Source organism: Eufriesea mexicana, unplaced genomic scaffold (genome assembly GCF_001483705.2).
Source record: "Eufriesea mexicana isolate 0111107269 unplaced genomic scaffold, ASM148370v2 scaffold798, whole genome shotgun sequence".
Lineage (NCBI taxonomy): Eukaryota > Metazoa > Arthropoda > Insecta > Hymenoptera > Apidae > Eufriesea > Eufriesea mexicana.
This window is the reverse complement of record NW_016908980.1, coordinates 1,265,209-1,287,656: the sequence shown is the minus strand read 5'-3', so window position 1 is coordinate 1,287,656 and position 22,448 is coordinate 1,265,209. Positions and strand designations below refer to the sequence as shown.

General features: G+C 43.4%; 1 protein-coding gene across 1 annotated transcript in view; it reads right to left on the bottom strand.

The window, feature by feature from the left end:
* RhoGAP102A (Rho GTPase activating protein at 102A) overlaps positions 1–20,616 on the bottom strand; it is a 37,703-nt gene extending 17,087 nt beyond the window's left edge. The window contains exons 1-4 of the mRNA XM_017899264.1: positions 18,745–20,616; positions 12,221–12,377; positions 10,362–10,478; positions 4,033–4,214 (exon numbers count right to left, since the gene is read on the bottom strand). Of these exons, the coding sequence (XP_017754753.1) occupies positions 4,033–4,214; positions 10,362–10,478; positions 12,221–12,377; positions 18,745–20,616 (2,328 nt within the window). The remainder of the gene's footprint in view (positions 1–4,032; positions 4,215–10,361; positions 10,479–12,220; positions 12,378–18,744) is intronic.
* Between the last annotated feature and the right edge of the window lie 1,832 nt (positions 20,617–22,448).

Sequence of the window (22,448 nt, the reverse complement as noted above, 5' to 3'; positions counted from 1 at the left end):
AGAGCAAGGAGGAATTTACAACCCTTATAGAATCCTCTAATTATACGCGTATTTTTAAAAGACTTCATCTCTGGCTTCATCGTTGATTTAAACCGATGTTTGAAATCCCTCTTCTTCGTTTTCTAAATTTCTATGAACGTCGTATCGAATGAATATTCACACTCGGAGAAATAAAAGAATAATCTCTCTTCTGCATTTAGAAATTCACCCTTCAACGGGTTGAACAACGCGTTCCTCGACGTAGTCCTGTAATTGCTATCTACTTGGACCAATCTCTTTTTCAACCTCTGCTCCTCTATACTTTCCAAATTTCGATGATAATTTATTCTAAATTAGATAATTTAGAATAAAGAAATAATTATGTTTCTCTAGCTTTAGGAAATTCACCCCTCAACAGGCTAAACACACGTTTTTCATCATATTTCTGTAATTACCAGCTACTTGAATCTCTTTTTCGATCTCTCTTCCTCTTCATCGTTTAAATTTCGATGAAAATTATTTTGGATAATTTATAATATAAAAGGAATAATTTTCCATTTCCACCCTTAAGAAATTCTCCCTGTAAAAGGTTAAACGTACGACTTTCGATATGTTCCTGCAATTACCACTTACTTGAGCCAATCTTACTTTCAATCTCCCTTCCTCTACACTTTACAAATTTCAACGAATAGTATATTAACCCTTTACACTCGACGATTCTTTGGCCAAAGAAGGATAGGAATTCGAAGATGTTCTGTTACACAGCTGACGATATTTTTCTGAGCAGTGAATAAGAAATCGGATGATACTTAACACGTAGAATTATTTGATTTCGGTACCTTGCACACTGTTACATTATCTGATATTTGACACGTTTATGAATATCGAGCTTCGAAATTTGATCAAATGGTGACTGAAGGGTGCCTCTCGAGCGCAAAGGGTTAAATAATATATTAACCCTTCGCACTAGACGACTTCTTCGTTACAGGAAAATAGCAATTCGAAGAATTTCTGTCATAGAGTCGACGATATTTTTAAAATGGTAAATGAGAAATCATATGGAAATTAAGACATAGAATTATTTTTCTTCAACATTGCACACATCGTTAGGTAATTTTAAATTTGATATATTAATTAACGTCGATCTTTAGAATCTGATTAAATGGTGACTGAGAGTCACCACTCGAGTGCAAAGGGTTAAGATTCTCCAACCTCGAGAAATTCATCTCATAACGTGTTAAACAAATTCATCTCCGGATATATTATTTTCACAAACAGCTCCTACTTGGAGCAACCTCGCTATCCCTCTGCACTTTCCAAATTTCGCGCAACAAGGAGAAGAATCTCGATCGGGAAACGTCGGGGAGTGACGTCACGCGTTGGCCGAATGGCATTTAATTGCACGAAACGTTAGTTTAAATTCGGTAAGAGAATTTGGCAACGGGCGTGTTCCTCGGCGTCCCGAGTCTCCGGGCGTCGTACACGCGACGGAATATAGAATATAAACGGCTGTACGCCGGCGTCGTTCTGACGTATCCGTCAAAAAATAACCACTTGCGGCCCGACGCTCGATCCTCTCGCGCCCCCTGACTCGCAAAGTGGCCATCGATAAACGCCCTCGTCGCGATCCACGGACACTCTGACGCAATCCATGACGCCGTTCATGATCGCGCTCATGACCCGTCACGCGACGCCCCTTTTCGACCCGCGCCTCTTCCGCTCCGCGTTTTGATAAAGCGTTCTTGTCCCACCGTCCTCGCGCAACCCGTCATGCGCCTGTTTACATCCGCCGTGCGTTTCTGATACCGTGTCTCGCTATCGATGCGACGCCAGGCGTCCTCGCGCGTCTCGCTCCGAGACCGCTCCCAATAAATTTCATAAACGAGTTTATGGCGAATTAACTGTTGAAATCTTAGAAGAGGATCGAAGGAATCTTAGATCGGAGTCGGTAGGGAAAATTGCACAAATCGGTAAGGGTTCTTCGCGTGTTTTGGATCCAGCGAATTGGGGTAGGTTTGGGTTAGGATTTGATTAAACAAAGATTGGAATTAGAAGTGAGAATCGTTTTGTATCACTATGTTCCATTGTATCAAATGTTATTAGATAGTAGCTTTAAAATTTGTTTCAAGATATTTATTTATGGTTTTCATTTTTTGAGCTCCTCTTTCGTACCAAAGATATCGTGGGTTATTATTTCAAGTTGCGCGATTCGAACGATTTACTTTGGCAACGAAAGTGAGTAGACGCGAGGATTTTATTTGCATTACGATTTAATTAGGGAAGATCATACATCGAGGTAGTATTTAATTTCGGCCAAATATATTTATTTCATCCGCGATAAAATTAGGTAAAAATTTTAGAAATCCTTCGAACTTCATGCATGTTATTATGTGCGAAATGTAATTATGGTCGCGTGATTAGTAGCTCGTAATCGTGAGATTCAACGTGAAGTTATTATAGCACAAGGGATATTAGGATATTTGTCGTCTTACCTGAATTTTTCGAAATTTTTCTTCGTACCGAAGGTATCTTAGATCACTATTTGCCATTCGAATCATATATACGATATGAATAATTAAATTTGGCAACGAAGACGAGAAAATAAGAGAAATAGCAATTTTTATCAATCAGAAAATCATGTTGCAAATATTCGTAAATTCAGAGAATTCCTTTTCCCTGTTCTTCATTTTTCCCTCGACCCACCCTCTCTCAGCTCCCCTTGAATTTCCATTCGTAACTTTCGCAACGACGTCACGGCTTATCGTGGCCGAGCGATTTGCATATTCATAGATATCAATGGATCCTTTTATAGACTCCTCTGCGAATTACGTCACGCGGCCGGCTAACCTATCCTGCTCACCTCGATTTAAAAAAAGAAGGTGGAAGAAAGGAGAAAACGAATAGAAAATGGCAGGACCGTTCCCGCGACGCGTCTATTTTTACGGTAACCGTGTTTTCATATAGAGAGACGCTAAAATTTCTATCGGATACGTCGGGAGCGCGTGCAGATTAGTTCACGTCAATCTTAAACAGGTGACTCGGATTCCCAACTCCGCGTGGGCGCACTTCTTCGTCCTCCTCTCGCGTCTTCGCGAGCGATCATCGAAAACCACTTCGAAAACTAGCGAAACAGCCGATCGCGAGCTCCTGTCGATCTGTCCCAGAGCCCATTGCTCGCGTTTAATTTAGAAAGACGATCGACGATTTTCGTGAAAACGAACAACGGGTTGCATAGTGCTAGTGACAAAGTATAGTATCGCATGGGTTGCTTTCCTTTGGAAAAATTCCAAGGGATCTGTATCCACGATTTCCCACACGAGATTCTCTTTAACGTTTCAATTCCTCTGGGAGTATATGGGAAAGAAGACTCGCCGTGATATTGATCGATTAAAGGTGGACACGCTTGGCTGACTAGCTGCGGAGTTGTACTACTCGAGGAACGAGAACCGTAGTGTGTTCATTGAAAGCGAAGAGGATTTTAGAAGTAGAAAGATGGTTTATAGATTAAATTATTTAGGCGATTTTTATGTTGACATCGCGTACTTTTATAAAGCCACGATAAAATTTCCATTATTTCTAGTATAGCAGGAAAGAAAAAATGGCGCGAATTATTAATATTCTCTATCTATTTCCATTCTTCAAATTTTCAAAAATTGGTTGAAATAAGACGAATATGCACCGTGACAATGAACGGGTTAATTTGTGTCAAAAATATTCGTGGAAAAAGTATCGCGTGCTTATTGTGTTTAACGCAATAGCGTTTAAAAAGATAAAATTTCCCCCCGAAATTCTAGAGTATTTAAGCTCATACTCTATCTAAAGGGTTGATAGGGTATTAATTATAATATTACTGTCTATAAAATTGGGAAAAAAATAGGAAGACTTAGTAAAAGACGTGATGCTTAATTCGAGATTTAAAACGCGTCTTCATCGTCTTAAACGAAGCTCCTCTCCAACTTATCTACGCGAAGTCTTCGAATTTTTTTCCATATTAGCACGCGATGGTTTCGTTCGTTGACTCGTGTACAAGTAGCGTAGGATCGATCTACTTACCTCGTCGGTCTTAGCAGCTACCGTGGGCTCTATCAGGCTGGTGAAGCTCGTTCTGCTACCGTGTCTGCTGCTCCTCGACAGACACCCGACGTCCGAGACCTCACCAGCGGCGATTCTAGCGATCCTATCGTTCTCCAAACACTGTGACAGCGGTATGCCGAATACCAGGCCGCCTGACGAATCTGAAACAAAAGAACGCGAGGATACCATGGATCGTTTCGATCGCCGAGTAATTCGCTGCTCTGAGATCGCGAAAGAACCGGACATTACCGTGGGAATAATTTATGGAGATACTTTAGGAAATAATTTAAGAAATAATTTAAGAAATAATTTCGAAGAATAAACGAAATACAAGGGAAATAGAAGCTCGAGTCTACCTAACTCGTCATCGAATCGCGATCAATTCCTGTCAGGGAGAGTTAATCTCCAAGAACGAGATAATTTCGTTGTTATCTCGTTATCAAGTGAAAATTTAGGTTCGTTATCGTCCAGGTTTCAGCTAATTCATTTAATCTCGGATCACTTCGATCAGCCAGCCAAACAGGAGATTTCATCTGATCTACGAGTGGTCAACTATCTCCCATATTATTTAATTATGTTTAACCCTTTGCACTCGAGATGTGACTCTCAGTCACCACTTAATCGGATTCGAAAGATCGACGATAATCAATATATCAAATTTAGAATTACCTAACAATGTGTGGAATGTGGAAGAAAAATAATTCTACGTCTTGATTTGCATATGATTTCTCATTTACCGTTTTAAAAATATCGTCGACTCTATGACAGATAATCTTCGAATTACTATTTTCCTGTAACGAAAAAGTCGTCGAGTGCAAAGGATTAATTATTTAAATAAGATTATCGATTGTTCGAACACAAATATGTCTATATATGTACGTTCTCGTGGATTTATTTATAAACGATTAATTTTTAGAAATTAATATTCGGTGACCAATTGCAATCGATTTAAACTCGAAGTCCAAACTATGAGATATCTCATAATTGGCAGTCTCGTAGTTGACAGCGAATGGGTTAACTGTTGGGCCTCTGTTCCAGGCATAGACTGACCGACTCTAAGGTCCTGTGAGACTAAATGTCCCGTGAACAGAGGCTCGCAGGGTTGAAGCCCGTGCCGCATCGTTGATTCCGACAGAGTGCTTTCCTCTGTTTGGTACGCTTGGAAGTGTGCAATAGTTGGCGAGGAATTTTTCGCGCGCGTTAAAATAGCTTTAACGCCGTTGGGGTCTATCGGAAAGCTGCGAAACTTGGAAATTCGCGTCGTCGTAGGCCACTTTAGAGTCGTCTCTGGCGACGTGGACGTTTGATAATATTCCGGCTGGCCATGAATGCTTCGGCCACTTTATTTTCGGTACTAAACCGCCCGCTGTTCGGCTAAGTTCGCGGAAACGCGTCGTGCCACCTTTCGAATTTCATCTTATTACTTCTTAATTGCTTCTCGCCGCTTGCCAAATGCACACGCGCGAGTAACAATCGCCTTCTGTGACGTCCTCGAGCATTCCTACTCCCGCGATTACTCCTCCAAGATGGAAACCGCCATTGGCGGCCCGAGTCGAGTGGAAAATGTCGCTCCAAGTCGAACTTCTTTTAAATTTATCTTCGATTCAGCTCAGGGGAAATAGAAAACGTTATACGGTCGGCTAAATATAACCGAAGCTATGAAGTAGGTGAAGTGTAACGTAACATTGTAATATTATTTAACACCGCGTTTTCAAAGAAGAAACTGACCTGATAGGTATTGGGGAATTAAATCTCTGAAAGTTTTTAAAACGTCGGTGATATAATTAATATTATCACGGAAGATATTCTTGAAATATGGAGGAGAGTGATAGAAATATGCAATATTTAATGAAGCATAAAAATTACGATTCTTTTTACGCGATTAATATTCAATTTTCAATTTCGATAATGACTTTGATATTCCTGCTATTTAAACGTCGATACCGTTTCTCTCAGAATTTTTTCCCAGGTTAAATTTTCATATTCCTCCTGTTTGAAAATTGCAAATAAATTGGTGATCTTCGTGAATTGAGTGTAGAGTAAAAATGTTAATATACCTTAGGTGTGAAGGAAAAGGAAATAGAAGGAAAATTAAAAATCGACAGCTTAATTTCGAGTAAAATCCCTAGGACAAAATATTATTTCGCATTGGAAAGCGAGGAAGATGATAAAATGCGTTCATCCCCGTGGAAGGCACGTGTGCGTTGCTCACGTGTTCCGAATGTGGCAGCGCTCTAAAAGAGGACGTCATTTAAGTAACGTCCCCTCATATGATCGAATATGTCAGAGTTTCGCGGGGCTCTCCTCTTTCTTTCTCACACGACGTAGTCCCGAAGCCAGCTAAAAGCCGAAAGGCAACAAACCGTGTCTCTATACCGGTCCGATTATAGACCACAATCTGGGCCATCCCAGCCTCTCCAAACGAGCTCTCTCGCTCTCTTTCTCTTTTTCTTTCTTTCTCTCTTTCTCTCTTTCACTCGTCGTGGAACGTCGACCACTCTCAGGAGGCGACAATGGACCCAGAGAAGCAGCCTTTTCCTGGAAGTCTCAAAATCATCCGCGATACCTTTCCCCTCTTTCTTCCTGCTTTCTCCTTCTCCCTGTTCACGCTTTCCCTTTCGCTTTCGTTTATCTTTCTCTTCCTCTTCCTCTTCCTCTTCGTTTTCGGTTTCGCTTTCTCTTTCTCTTTCGTTCGCTCTGTTTATTTAAGTCCTTTATGGTCTTCGCCATAAAAGACGTTCGCGACCCTTTAAATTGCTCTTCGTTCAGATTTTATTTAATTTTCGTTTGCTTCTAATTGAGGAATAATCTTCGTTTGTTTGGCGATTTAATATTCTTATTAGGTCCTATTGGCAGAGGCAGACCTGGTAAACACGTGGATCGTCCAGGAAATTGTATCCTCGAATTTTCGAGAGCCTCCTTCGATGATTAAACACCGGTAGGGGAAACAAACTTTATGGAGAAAGGAGGGTGACTTCAAATTTATCAAATATCTAAATTCGCAGGAAAACTGAAAACGCGTTTCCGAGCATTTCCTAGCGATTAATACTACAGAATAATAATAATAATAATAAGGTGGAAATAACTAACAAGGCAGCAAACAACTTATGACTATAGAGTTCCAAAAATACTACTTTTCTTCATCCCCCTGCGTCCTAAATAATAAACGAAAATTCGTCCATGAGACTCAAACACAACGAAGCAACGACATGGCAACGACAAAGAAACGACAGAGCTATCACGAAGCTACAGAAGCGACGAAGCAACAATGAAAATACAATGAAGCAACGACGAAGAGGTGACGGAGCAACGACGGGGAAGCGACGACGCATCAACGAAAATACAACGAAGCAACGAAGTATCAACGAAAATACAACGAAGCAACGAAGTATCAGCGAAAATACAACGAAGCAACGAAGTATCAGCGAAAATACAACGAAGCAACGACATGGCAACGACAAAGAAACGACAGAGCTATGACGAAGCTACAGAAGCGACAAGGCAACAATGAAAATACAACGAAGCAACGACGAAGAGGCGACGGAGCAACGACGGGAAAGCGAAGAAGCATCAACGAAAATACAACGAAGCAACGACGAAGAAAACGAGAAAGCAACGACGCACCGTTGGACGAGACACGTGTTGGAAAAGGACCCGGAGGACCGCGGATGGGGGTAAGTTCCGAACACGCGACCCCGTGGAAGGGCCATTCCGGTTCCCGTTTGACGTCCGGTGTCCCCACGGCACTCGTACCCGGCGCGCACCGCAAATAAACCTGGTATATGCGGAAATATGCACCGCCACCAAGCACCCCGTGGCTAATTTTAACCGGCGAAATTGTGTCTCATACCAGGCTGGCCGACGCTGTTGCCGCGGCCTGGTGCTCGCACATGGGTAAACGGCTGCTTTTTCCCTTCCAGCCGGTTCTCCAGGCACTCGTCACAGCCGGTAATAATTGTACGCACTCGATGGACAAATGGCACAAATTTGTTTCTCCTCCTCCTTTTCTCCTCCTCTTTCTTTCGCTTTTCGAAGCGGATATTTCGCAAGTGGGTGTGAAAAACGAATAGAGAACCAGTGAACAAACGAATATTCGGAAGGTTAACTTGGTCCGCGACGTAAATATAGGAGAAAGGCTAGGTACAAATTAGCCGCAACAACGACCGACTGTTAAAACACGTCTCTGTCAGTCTATTTCGCCACTGGACTATTTCGCGTTTATGCAAACACCCACTCTTTTTCGTCGTCCGCGCGAATTCCGCGTGCAATTTTTACCCGAAACCGTCAGCCGGCGAGTGCTTGACAAACAGGACCACGCGAGTGGGAATGAAACACCAGTTTGACGAACACAAGCCTGGCTATGTGAAGCAGGGGGGAAAAGGAAGCAACAGCGAGAATGCAAAGTTATCACCCTGGAACGCGTTACCCTAAATAAAACCTAACTAAGAGAGTAGAAAATAAATGAAAATAAACGAAGGAGAGGAAATTCGACATCGCCGGAATTTAATTTCTAGCTCTCTCTCTCTCTCTCTCTCTCTCTTAGCGTAGCCTCGCGAGGAGAATTTTCGAAAAATCGAAGGGGGTGAAAATGTACGCGATGGAGTGAACGTGGAATTTCTGTAGTGTAATTTCTAACCGCGAAATTTCGTTAGACTCGCAAGGGAAGGAAGTCTTCATGGCCGATTCGCGTAATTATCAGCGACGGAATGGGAAATGGGGAGACAGGGGCAGAACAGTCGGAATTTGTCCCAAGGATAATATTTGTCTTCGCTACAGCTTGGCTAGATAGGAATACGTATATGTAGGGATGTCGTAAACGCATAAAATGATAGAAGCACTACCTAGCGAACTCTCGCAAACAGAATCACACCTGAAAATAGCTGAACTAGTTATTCTCCAAACAAATAAACGCTCCATAAATCTCCGATCGTTAACTGTGCCGCTTTTCGCACATTAAACTGCGCACTTAATTTACCGCGTTTAATTATTGACTCTACCTACAGGCGAATCTTCATCGCGAAATTATATTTCCAACCTTATTTCGAGCCTCGCGAATTTTTAATCGGGAAAGTCGCAGTCGGTAGTCCTTACGTGGATGTCTTGCTACCTCGCTGCCTATTTGTATATTCGCTCATTCGATATCGTAGGTATCGATTTTATTTTGCGAAAAATTAATTCGTATTTTGTGAAAAATGTGTATCAATTTTTTTAAACGGAAGATTATTATTAATTGTAATATATCTTACTACAGGGGGGCAATTGTTTGGGTACTTTACTGTTAGAGAATCAGCCCTCGTAACGAAGTCTAATATATTATATAAACAAATTAATTTTTCATAGAAATTTCTACGTGACTGCATTTCCCATGTAAAAATTTATCGTGAAACGAAAGACTCTTTTTCTCCAGATATTTAAAAAAATATGCTCGCTACCTCTACCTTTGAGGACTGTTCTCACCCCTTTAATATATACCATGACACACGCAACAAAATACTTGTGAAATATTTTTTCGAGAACTGTCACCTCATAAATTTCACGAAATTCAAATATCGATGGAAAGAAAAAATTGGAGGTATCGAAGGTATATAGTAAAATTAAAATGGAGTACCCAGGTATCCAATTATCTAACAATATGTACACGTATAATCATCTTAGTCATCCACACGAGGGTTAAGAATATTTCGTCGCGAAATTCTCGATTCTTCTGCAACGTGAGCAAAGTCTTCCGATGAATTACCGATTTTCTCGACCGATAATAATTCTGTAATCCTTAATCGAGGCTAATTCGAGAAAAACGTTTCTCGAATTCGATTACTGAAGGTGTACATAACGTATCACGTCAGAGACTGTGTACCAGAGCAATAAAGAAAATCTGTTTCTCGTCACAATGGAACATTATGGCTCGAAACAGAAGCTCGAACACGAGTCTTCATAGCGAGACATTGTATCTCTTCTTTTACACGAAACTCTGTAACAAATTGCACATTGTCTCTGACAGATACGGTTTCTGGACCTTCGAATTTAACGGGGTACACAGGCTGTCGCATAGTGTCGAATATAATGTCGCGAAATAAATAAATAGTGGAGACAAAACGTACGTTGTCCTGAGTACAGGAATAGAAAGCTCGCAAAACACGAGATACGAAAATTGGCATCGAAGGACATGAAAAATACGGACGAAGGAAAAATCGGAATAATATCCGGGTTACAAACGAAGGACCCTCGAGAAGATACGGCCATTTTTCTCTCAGCTTCTGGACAAGCGAGCTCGAGAGAAATCGCGCGATGAAGAAGCTTCTGCCACTTACCCTTCTCCTTGTCGTCCTTTCCCTTATTGTCGAAGAAACCCGTGGTGAGAGCTTTCCTCTTGAGCAAAGGTGCTCGTCTCTTGGGCTTCGTGACAACGGAACTGCTACCGAGCGACTCTGCGAGAAGAGGGAAAAGCAAAATGAAAGACTAATGAAAATTATTCTGTGAATTATAATTTTCTTTGGACGAAATTAGGCTCGCGGAGTCGATGGGTTTCGAGGTTTACGAGTGCAAGCTCGAAGGAGAAATTCTTGCAGTTTCCCTGTTGCGGTTACGCTCGTTCGCTTCCGCCTGCATACGGAAGTGGAACAAAGAAACGCAGAACGAACACGAGGAAATGGAGCTCGATGAAACGCGATCTCTTCTTGATCGTTGAGTAACGTCAATGACCACACCGGTGTGTACCGCAAAAAATTCGCCAACCGTATTGCGAAACGTGCAGGGTAGTTATTAAATGACGCGACTGGTGCGTTTAATCGCTTTAATATGAGAATTTTATACAGAAACAAAAATTGAATTTTTTGATAGTTAAATGTAATTTACGAGAAGGGGAGATGTGAGATTCTTGGGAGAATGAAATGAAATTTTGATTGAGGGAGATTTTGCGAAGTTGGGAGTTAAATTAAGGAGAATAAATGGTCGTCTAGTCGGGAATAAAATTTCGGTGCAGGTGAAGTGACTATTTAATAGATTTACGGGGGTAATGAATATTCCGTGTCTACTTAGCAAAGTGCGTATCTTTACGAGTCTATGACTATGTATGAGCAGTTCACGCGAAAGTGGGAATAAAATGTTCTTAAAGGTTTCTTGTGAGCGTCGTAAACGATATGCAGTAATCTTAAAGAGAGTGTGCACGTGATTCCCCGAGAAAGAGGATACTTCGACGCCGAAGTTACACCCCATGTTCGTAAACACGTCAATCATGCACGAGGCAACCGAGATTTCGTTCCCGACACCGAGTTAAGACACCGATTTTCTCGAGAAAAATAAAAAAGAAGAATCGCTAATCGCTCAAACTTCCACGCGGTTTCTTTGCTTTCCTTTTGTCGCGCCATCACGGCAAGGGACACGGGAAAAACAATCTCCCTCTCGCTTCGAGCTTTAAGCACGGATCAATCTTGCATTTTCAAACTTTAAATAGAGAGAATTTATATTTACGAGCTTTCGAATTTTTTTATTTACAGATATTGCAATTTTCAGGGTACCCAATTGCTCAATTCTTAATTAAGGAATTTTCGAATTTAGGGATCTTTTAATTTCCAAATATTAAAATTTTCGAGTTACCAAATTTCTTAAGTCTGAATTGGAAATGGATTTTCGAATTTCCGAATCTCCGAATTTTCCAATTTTCTAATTTCTGACTTCTCGAATTTTAGGATTTCCGAACTTTCCAATTTTTTAATTTCCGACTTCTCGAATTTTAGGATTTCCGAATTTTCCAATTTTCTAATTTCCGAATTCTCGAATTTTAGGATTTCCGAATTTTCTAATTTCCGACTTCTCGAATTTTAGAATTTCCGAACTTTCCAATTTTCTAATTTCCGACTTCTCGAATTTTAGAATTTCCGAACTTTCCAATTTTCTAATTTCCCACTTCTCGAATTTTAGGATTTCCGAACTTTCCAATTTTCTAATTTCCGACTTCTCGAATTTTAGGATTTCCGAATTTCCCAATTTTCTAATTTCCGACTTCTCGAATTTTAGGATTTCCGAACTTTCCAATTTTCTAATTTCCGACTTCTCGAATTTTGGGATTTCCGACTTCTCGAATTTTAGGATTTCCAAATTTCCAAATATTTTAATTTTCAAGCTTCTAACATTGCAAATTCTAAAGCTTGAATTATCAGCAAGGACTTACCACTCGGTGGCCTAATGTGAACACCCAGATTGAGTGCCTGAAGTTTGGCGACAGCCACCTTGCAGAGGACCTTCCTCTCGATCTCTGACAGCGATCTCAGCGGGGTGTCCTGGAGGGTGACTCGTCGACCACCTGTACCCGCCCATGTACACTTTCCCTGTAATCAAAATTTCACGCTCTGAACGCTTTTCCACTTGATCGTCGATTCGCGTAACGTTGCTGTAGGTCACGTCGCGTTGTGCGCGGAAAATGAATCGCCGCGAGATAACTCGGTCGCGCTAATCTGCACGACGATCTGCAGCTGTCGTCAAATTCCGTGTACTCGTCACACACGCGTGTGTGCCACTGCAGAAATTAACGACACCGACTTAACATCCCACTTAATAACCCACCAAACCTCTTAATATTCCAATGTTTAATCCCATTTGATAAACCCTCGTAATAAACCCTGTCGCGATCAGACCGCGTTTATTTTTGGAGAACGAAGCTACCAAGTAGAGTATCAAATAGCACGACCAACGTAGCGTATTCAGTGGATATTTTTCAAACAACAGGGACGAAGAGACGTGTCATGTATCCATGAGAATAATTACGGCAAAGAGAAACGACGAGAACTTGCGAAACGGTGATACTTTCCTGCTGGCAATAATGAACGCAAAGCGAGGTTGAAAGTGTGCTCTGAACTGCTACGGGGGACTAGGTGAAATTAAATAAGAACTGGAGCTCGCGTTGAAAAGTAAGAATGGCGGAATTACGCAACGTGAAGCTATAAAAATGATATCTCATCGCGTGTCAACATCGACGGAACGAAATTTTTATGCGACTTGTATTAAATGCCCGATTAAATACGCTTTCCTGAATCTTTTCGCATTCTTTCCGCATTTCGTCACACGAATTATCGTAATGACGACTAATTGTCAGGGTAATTGTGAGACCTTCGTAATGAAATTTCTTCGAATTTTTCCCTCTCTTTGGATCAAGTAACGTAATTACTTCCTATGACGCGTATAGCGAATAAAGAAAAGAAGGACGTCACGATTTATATAAAGATATTATTGTTTCAATGAATGGGAAAAACAAGAAGATATCTTCAATTATAGCTAGTACAGAGAAACTATACTTATCCGCAAATTGAATACTATTTCGAGTGCTTAACGAGTCTCGTTAAAATTGAAAATTATTCAATTTTATTTAGTTTATATATTTTTTAATTCATTCTCGTGCAGAATCCTTCTGCAATCTCGTTTCTTGTGGTATAGATAAATTTAGGTAAATATAGATAAATTTTATTCTGGTCGAACAATTTCTAACCAAACGAACAAGCAACAAACAACGTCGAGATTTCTGATTATTTTTGCTCGTTACAATTATCAGGGGAGCATTCTGTCTTCACGTACACCCAGTAGAATTCTATTTACCGAGAAACACGAGGGAAAAGCTGAATTCAAACGAAACTTGTGAAACACGCTTCGCGACTTATCGATGGATTTCATCTCTCAGAGAACCTGAGGAGTTCCTGCTTTAGAATTCGAAGTGGAAAAAATATATAAATCGCGTGAAATTCTCGCAAAGTCGATTCTCACGAGCAAGGAAATTAGACGGAAATTAAAATTGATGAAAGTGAGTGGAAAATTAAAATTTTAATTAGAGCCGCGATTAATAAGTTTCGACAAAGTTCTCCATGCAAGCTCGCGATCTTCGAACGACCATGAGAAAATAATCGCGCAGTTTTCCATCTTATGGAATCTTAATTTTAATTTTAATCTCCGTCGGGTTCTCCGTTTAAAAATGGCCGTATTCCGTTGTCGAAGACGAAAACGGGATGAACCGTGTGCGAAATCGCGTGGACTTTGTACCCGATATTCTAAAGCAAACACATAAAATTGATTATAAACAAATCAGTGGACGTTGAAACGAGCAGTTCGCATTCTTTCGGCGAACGATACGCTTTCGACGATTTTGCACGCAGAGGGTGCGTCCGGAAACGCGACGAAAATGAATTGGCTCCTCGTCAATTCCGAGTTCGAACATCATCGAACAACGATGTCCAATAATTTACGATCACACGGTCCTCTGGTTTAACGATTTCAAGAAGAACGCACAGAAGGCGAATAATTTATCGTTGCTCGCTTCCTGGCCTCCGATGCTCGAAGAACTTTATGCCTCTTAACGACGTCGATTATGACTAGACGATAAAATCGAAACCTCTTCCATTCTGTCGCGGATAATTTCGAAATAAATTTACGAAACGCGATGATAATCTCGTACAAAGCTTTACACGCGAGCTACATATATATAATCAGTATGGTTCCATCTTGGGGTAGATTTGGTATCGTAAGATCGTGAAAGGAATGGATAATTTCATTGGGAAAATTTGTGGATTTGGTGTTTGCTATATTTCTCAATATTCTCTATTTATTAGTTGCTCGTGTTTTCAAAAAATAATTTAAAAATGAAGAACAGTGGAATTTGTTGACAGAATGGGTGGGTGGGTGGTTGCTAAAGAAGACAAAGGTAAGACACGACATTTGTAAAGGATCACTGCCAAATCGTGATCCCACGGGACTATTTGGTAGACGGTCTGTCATTACTTTCTTGTCATCGACCATGGAACAACGAGGTATCTATTGTTCCACGCCATTAAACCAAAGTAACAAATTTAAAATAATAAAACGGAGCTTCATAAATTTATTAATAAAATAAATCTGTCATCGAGGAACGGAAATGGCGTATAATTCTCTCCTAAATTATGTAATGGTCTAGAGTAATAATTATTAAGAAATTATTCCACTAAAACGATCATTCTATAATGAAGATTACACGTAGTGTCAAATCTGAGGAATTATTTCTACGAATCTCGAGTATTAATTAATCTTCTACTAAGTTGCGAATTCTTCGTGTCAAATCTCGCGATTATATGCTACTGTTATCACGCTTATGACATGCATAAAATTCGAAGAATTTCTAAAACTTGTATCCAATTTTATCGTGGTTGGAGTAGATACACAGCTACCCAAAAATTAAAGTAACCACAATTAGATCGTAGTACAGTGGATTAACCCTTTGCACTCGAGAGGTGAGCTTCAGTCACCATTTCATAAAATTCGGAAGATCGATATTAATTAATATTTCAAATTTAATGTAATGTCACAGTGTGCGAGGTATCGAAATCAAATAATTCTACAATTCTTTATTTACTGCTGAAAAAGGTATCGTTAGTATTTTAGTAGAGAATTTTTGAATTTCTATTCTTCTCTAGTCAAAAAATCCTCAAGTGCAAAGGGTTAACACTAGAACTACCAATCTAATCAAAATGACTGGTCCCAGAATTTTCCTTTTTGCAATCACCGAACACATACACCTGCTTTAAGAATAAAATTGGTATCAACTCGTATTAAGAAAGAACTGTAATCAATATATCCACTCATATTTATGGTACCGCTGAAATTACTATAATCTGTGCACGTTATAGTTTGGTACCCATTAAAGATCGGTAGTCCTAGTGTTAATCCTCGAAGCAATTCCACGAATTGTCAAAAATCCTGTACATTCTCTTCTTACTTGGACTCGTATTCTTCCAATTGATCGTGATCGAGAAATTACCTAGGAGAGTACCAGGGAAGAAATCCCAAAGCGGGCAACTGCAGGAGTAAAAGTTTAACGAGAAGAAGCTACCGCTTGAATGAAGACGAAGCTCAAGTACATCAAAGTGCGATTCCATGGAGCCTGGATTCTCTTTTCGCGAAACGAGTTTGCGAAATTCGTACTTTCGCGTGTTGCTATTTCGTGGAAGAGCACGAGAAAAGAACGGCTGCATCGGAAGCGTATGATACCCTGTCAAACGTCGTGGCTGATGGATTCATTGCGACTTTCCGAAATACTCGAGACGTTGTTCGATGTATTTTAAGAAGACCAGAGAGCAGAATGCAAGCGGAGAAATTCGCTTCAGCTTTCCGTCAAACGTATCCGAGTGAAATTCTTTGGAATGACGACACGGCCGCGAGTAAAAGTTCAAACAAAATGGCCGCGAGAGAATTCCTGCCTGCGCCATATCAACCGATAATCCTTCAAATCCTTGGCTACAAAAGGGATCAAAAATTCTATGGCAAAATCCGCTATTCCGATGAATAAATAGATAGATGGCTGGAGCATAAAGCACTGAGAATTTCCCTGGACACGTGCACGTATGAAAAGAAAATTCCGAAGCCAAACAACATTTAAAATATTGATAAATCCTCGTCGAGAACTGCGAGTATAACAGAAGCAAAAGAAAGAAGAAAAGAGACTTGTAAAAAGGAATCTGCCACTAAGCGTGCTGTCAGTGTAACACGGCTGATAAATTCGCCACCGAATTCCGTCGTTCTTCACCGTTCAACGTTAATGAATCGCGAACGTCGAATCCGTTTATTTCTAATCGAAAGGCGTTGTCGTTCTCGCGTGTTCTCCTCGGAATACATTATTTTTAAACCTTCCATCGTCCTGTCAGACTGTAACAAACCCACGTGACGGAATGGCGCTGCGATAGAGCCGACGCTCCTCCATCCCGCCACGAGAAGCCACCACCGCCACGGCTGAGAGAAAGAGACGAGGAAGAGAAGTGAAAGAGGAGAGAAAGGGGAGAGAAAGAAGAGAGAAACGTGGAACGCTTTGGAAGACGCTTGTTTCGCAACTGGGAAAGCTCGTAGGCCGGAATAAACGCATCGTGGGATAACGTGGACCGCGTGTGTAACTGCAAGCGAGAAGCAGAGGCGGTAGTAGAGGCGGCTCACGGGCCGGTGTGGTTAGCAGACACGTAGTAGTAGTAGCAGGGGTTAAGTATAGTTTATACACACCACCGTTGGCTGACTATTTCTGGCGGCGCCGGCGAAATTCCGAGGCCCTAAATTGGTTATCGCGCTTACCGCTTAACGAGATCGCCTGCCGCAAGGTCGACCTTCTTCTTCTTCTTCTTGCGCCTCCTCTTTTTCCTCTTTCACATCCTCCGAATACTCGGTCACACCGCGGGGATATTAAACGGCGGCGGGGTCGGCCGGTAGAGAAAAATAGACGAGACGTCGAAGCTCAGCATCGTCGGAGCGCGGAGGGTCGGGATGAAGAAATTAACATGCGAAGAAATGGGGAGAAAGGAGGTTACGATCCGTGGAAGGGGTACGCGGTGATGGAGAAGCTTAGAGATTCTTCTACTTTGGTAGCAATTGGTGGAAAACGAAATAGATAGATCCGATGATCAAAATCTGCATGGAAGAAGCTCCATAAAAATTATGAAGAAATTCCAATTGGAAATTGGAAAGAGAAAGCTTTAGAATACCTGCAAGGGGTAAGTGGTGATGTAGAATCTTAATGATTTCTCTACTTTGATAGAAATTGGAGGAAAACGAAATGGATAGATCCGATGATCAAAATCTGCATGGAAGAAGCTTCATAGAAATTATGAAGAAATTCCAATTGAAAATTGGAAAGAGAAAGATTTAGAATACCTGCAAGGGGTAAGTGGTGATGTAGAATCTTAATCATTCCTGTACTTTGGTAGCAATTAGTGCAAAACGAAATGGATAGATTGGACGATCGAAAATTTCACGAAGGAAACTTCATAGAAATTATTAAGAAAATCCAATTGAAAATAGGAAAGTGGAAGATTTAGAATACGTGCAAGGGGTAGGTGGTGACGTAGAATCTTAATGATTCCTGTACTTTGGTAGCAATTGGTGCAAAACGAAATGGACAGATTGGATGATCGAAAATTTCACGAAAGGAACTTCATAGAAATTTCAATTAAGAAATTTCAATTGAAAATTGGAAAGAGAAGGATGGGATGAGAGAAACTAAGTCTGATAACCGTGTGATAATCGTTTCACCCCGTGGTGCGTAATCGTTTTGATTACTCGCTCGGAAGAATGTCGATGAAACGAGAACAGAGAAATTGGAGAAATTCGAAACATCCACCGGATGAACTTGTCGAGATCGTGTTCGACGAGGTGGCAAGTAAAATTAATTTACAAATGCTATTAAGAAAGCTAGGCAGACGAGTATTGTTATTAATAGTAACGCTCTATTTTCGTAGCAGATGTTAATAGCGACATCGTTAATTCGTTTTCTTTCTTATAACGAGGTGGACACGCTGCGCTATGCGGCGACAGGTGGTTTAAGCAAATTATTCGTAGACATGTTTTGGCAAGACAAAACTCTATGTATAGCGTGCGAGATTCGTTTATGCTTCGTTTACAACGCACAAACAGCGTGCATCCGAGTGTCTGACAACAATTTTTCGTCCTGGAGAAACTCGAGATTCCCGTCACCTAAAAATTCCGAATATCGTAAAAGACAAACGTTAGAAAATTCGCGATAAACGAACGAAGATGACCAAATTTTAATTCAACGCGAAATTCGTAGATCTGGAAAATTGATCGCTAAGTGACATTTTGCATCCTTTCTTTTTAACCCCAATAAAATTACGAAAAAAGAAATAAAGATAGAGAAGGAAAAAAATGATCATGCAAGGGGGAAAAATAGAGAGGAAGACTCACCTGTGGCGTCCACACGGAGGGTTGATTGGACGCCCGCGAGGTGCTCTTGCTCCTGGACCTCCATATCTTCTTGGCCACCAATCTGCTGCCGTGATGCACCACGCTGCTCGAGGACTTGCTCTTCTGCATCGCTGTGCCACCTGCGGAATTGGTGGACGATGACGTGAGTGCCGGTGAACCGGGTGCCGAATGCGGCTTATCCTTGTGCGCGTTGGAACCGTGTAGGAGATGGGAAAGGAAGGACTGATGGTGATGATGCTTAGGGGTCAGTGGTTCTTCGGAGCCAAGGCCAGCGTCGATGCTGCTCCTCGAGCTCGCGTTTCTACTCGGTGGCGAGGTGGTCGTGTCAGCGTCCGACAGATTCTCCGATGGATTCTCCGTCGAGGACATCTCTCTGTAATTAACGGCCCAGTTGTCTTCCGTTTGACAACCCTTGTTATTGCCGTCGTCGTCGCTTAGCTTCGACGTCTCCCCTTTGGCCTTAATATTCCTCAGATTTCTGTCATAGTTCACCCGCTTGAACCTATCCACCTTGTCAGCGTCCATGGACTTCTTTCTAGCCATTCGAAGGTACCTTTTGATGGTATCGCTGACAGACGGCGAAACATCGTCGTTATCCACGCTGCTTCGCCTGCGACCGCTCGTTTTGTGCATCGATACCTCCTTCGACTCTTCCTTCTCCCTCTCCAAGAGCACAGCGTCGAGAACCTCGCGAGGAACAGGGTCCGTTTGCACGCCGTCGTTTACGGGCCCTCGATCGATGCTGGGTTCTTGCACGGCTATCAGAGGCGGCGGAGAGATAAGGTCTCTCCTGGCCGACCAATCCTCCGTGTCTTTCGATGGTATTCTCGTCCGCTGGTGGGTCCACCAGCGGGAAGACGGCGACGTGTAAGCGCCGGTAGCACGTGGTCCTCTGAACCCTCTGGTGCACCTCAGGTCAAAGTACAGCTTCTCCAAGAGCTTTCGATCGGTCAGAATAGCCGAGATCACGTGTTCTCGAGTCGCGGATTTCCTGTAGTATCGACTGATCGTTTGCATCAACGATTTGTGCACAAAGTCGCCTTGATACGGCTGCACCGGCATCTGAACTTTGTTCGACGTTTCACGCGAGTCTCTGTGCAGCGAAACCTCCTCGAGTTTCGCCTGAGCCACTATCAGATCCAAATGTTGCTGAAGCTTGCTTATCAGACTCTGATAATCGAACGGCTCCTTTCCCTCCGCCTGGCCAAACGCACCACCCGATCTCTCGAACGACTTCGTCGTATCAGCCGCGTCGCTCTGCATGTTCAGATACTTTTGCAACATGTCAGCCAACGCTTTCGTCTCGGAGTCCTCTTGCGGGAATTTCCTGCTCTCCGAAGGACTCGACGGCGTGCTTCCTCCTTCCGACGCCAGTAACCAATCTCTCTTAGCTTTCGCCAGGTCAAACTTGCCCGCCGTGGTGGTCTGAAGGATGAACCCTCGAGGCGGATTCCTCACTTCGTCCGCCTCGTCCGCAGAGCTAGCCTTGGTTCGACAACTGCCACCCTTCACTTGCCTTCGACGCCTCTGCGATCGAAAACCCAACGTGCCCGGATAGGAAGCCTTCCTCCAGAGTAGAAACCTCGGCTCCCTCTGACACACTTCCTGAAAGTATTGCTCTATCTTTGGAATATCCTCGGGCCTGTTGTGCGTGCCATCGGGGATCAGGCGTCTGCCGGCGTCGGCCATGTACCGCCACGTCTTCCTCGTCAGCAACCATCGCTCTTTCGAAGGTTTGCTCGACCGTTTGGTCCTCCGATCCCTCGAGGTTGGCGGCGTACCCCGGAACGAACCCCCTGTCTCCATACTGTCCCGACGCGAACGTCGCCTACCCCCAGGACGCTCCGCCATCGTCGCGTCCTTTTCCTTCTTCGCCACGCGAACCACTTTCGCGGAATTATTTTTACTCTTTGAACACGATCACCGACCGACGACCCGACCAGCCGACCATTTGCTCCGTGCCACTATACCATTACCGAACACCCGCGTGGCATTCACTCGCGGCTACGTCATCGACGCTCGATACCAGCGCACATACGACGTTCGATCGTTCCGTCGAACCAACACTCGCAGATATCTCCTCTCGTCCAAGGGAGCACGAATGGAATGGACGGGACACCGCACTTTGCACACTCTCTGATCTGTCACAGCGGAGGAACTGAGCCGGCACGGGTGAAAAATTGCGTCGAAGTTTCTGGCTGATCGATGAATGACGCAGTTTCGTGGAAGACGGTATCGTCGAGAGAAATAATGGCCGGGAATTCGTTGAATTTTCCCCAGCGAGGTTTCCTCCTGTGCACGCCGTTCGAGGGTCGCAGGCTCGAGGACACGTGAAACGGAATGACGAGCGTGACGTACTCCAGGGTACGAAGGTTCGAGCTCTTCTCTCTCGGAGGTGTAAAGCGTACGGGAAACGCGTCCGTGCTTTCTTCCGGCAAGTATAAAAATCGAATGGCCACTTGTTGGTCGAGTGGGAAATTACCGGTTGTTCCCAGCGCGGAACACGTAACCCTGCGAGAGCAGAAACTGATCCAACTCTCTCGGTTCCCCGTATCACGCTTATTTTTATTCCGCGTACGAAACTTTACGCTCTTTTTACGCCGGCTAGCAGCAGCAGGCCCGCGTTCGGAACTTCAACAACAACGGGCTCCAGATTAATTTAGACTTCGCAGATCCCACCGAAATTCAGCTAACCACTGCTTCTCCTCTGCACCTCCTCCTTCGTATCCGACTCTCGGATCCACCGCGAACGACACGCTGTCCCTCTCCTCGTAATCGATCCTCGCGAGCACCATCGACGACTCGTGGTAGCGGAAGAGACGAATCGCCCAGACCAATTCTCCACTTAACCTTGCCAACTCGAGTTTCCAAGCGAGCAGCTACAGGTTTCCAGAGACTCGCCGACCAAGCCTCGACCCAAATTTAACTCGTCCTCGCAGAAATGGATCGAAGCGATCGAGAGCGGAATCGGCGGGTGTAGCACGCGCGTTCTCCAACTGAGAACCACTGATCCTCCGATCCCGTTCCTCCGGCGTCCTTCTTCGGCGTCCCTCTTCGGCGTGCCCCGTGTGTAGAGCTCGGTTGCACAGGGGGTCGAGGACACGCAACGCGAGAGGCGAGACGAAACGAACGCGAACGACGTGGTGCGACAGTGGAGAGTCGCGTCGAGCAGACGTCGAGGAGAATCACGTTACGTACGGCCGCGAGCCGGCAAGGTGGAAGCTGCCTAAGGTACGCGACTACTGCTTCTCAAGGCGTCGCGACGCTCGTGGACGCTCCGTGTCTAAAAGCGTCTTTGCCCCTTCTTTCCTCGTGCCTCTCTTACGCGAGAAGAGAAGCGAAGCGAGTGCGAGAGACGGAAAAGGGGAGACTGACGGACGGCGAGAGGTGGAGCGAGAGAGACAGAGGAACGGCGTCGGTGGAAGAAGAGGAAGAAGAGGACGATGACGATGATGAGGAGAAAGATGAAGCGGGAAGGACGGGGAGGAAGGCTCGGTTGGAAGAGGACGGAGACGAGGATGGAGCGGACCGAGGAAGAGGTGCTGCGGTCTAGGGTACCTGGGACCGCAGACGAACCGGAGGTGGTGTCCACGACGTTGTCATCGTTTGCCAAATACCGACGCCGCTTTCTGGCCAGCCGCGTCTACGTGCACAGCTCTCGCGTACCTCGTAGTACGATAGTC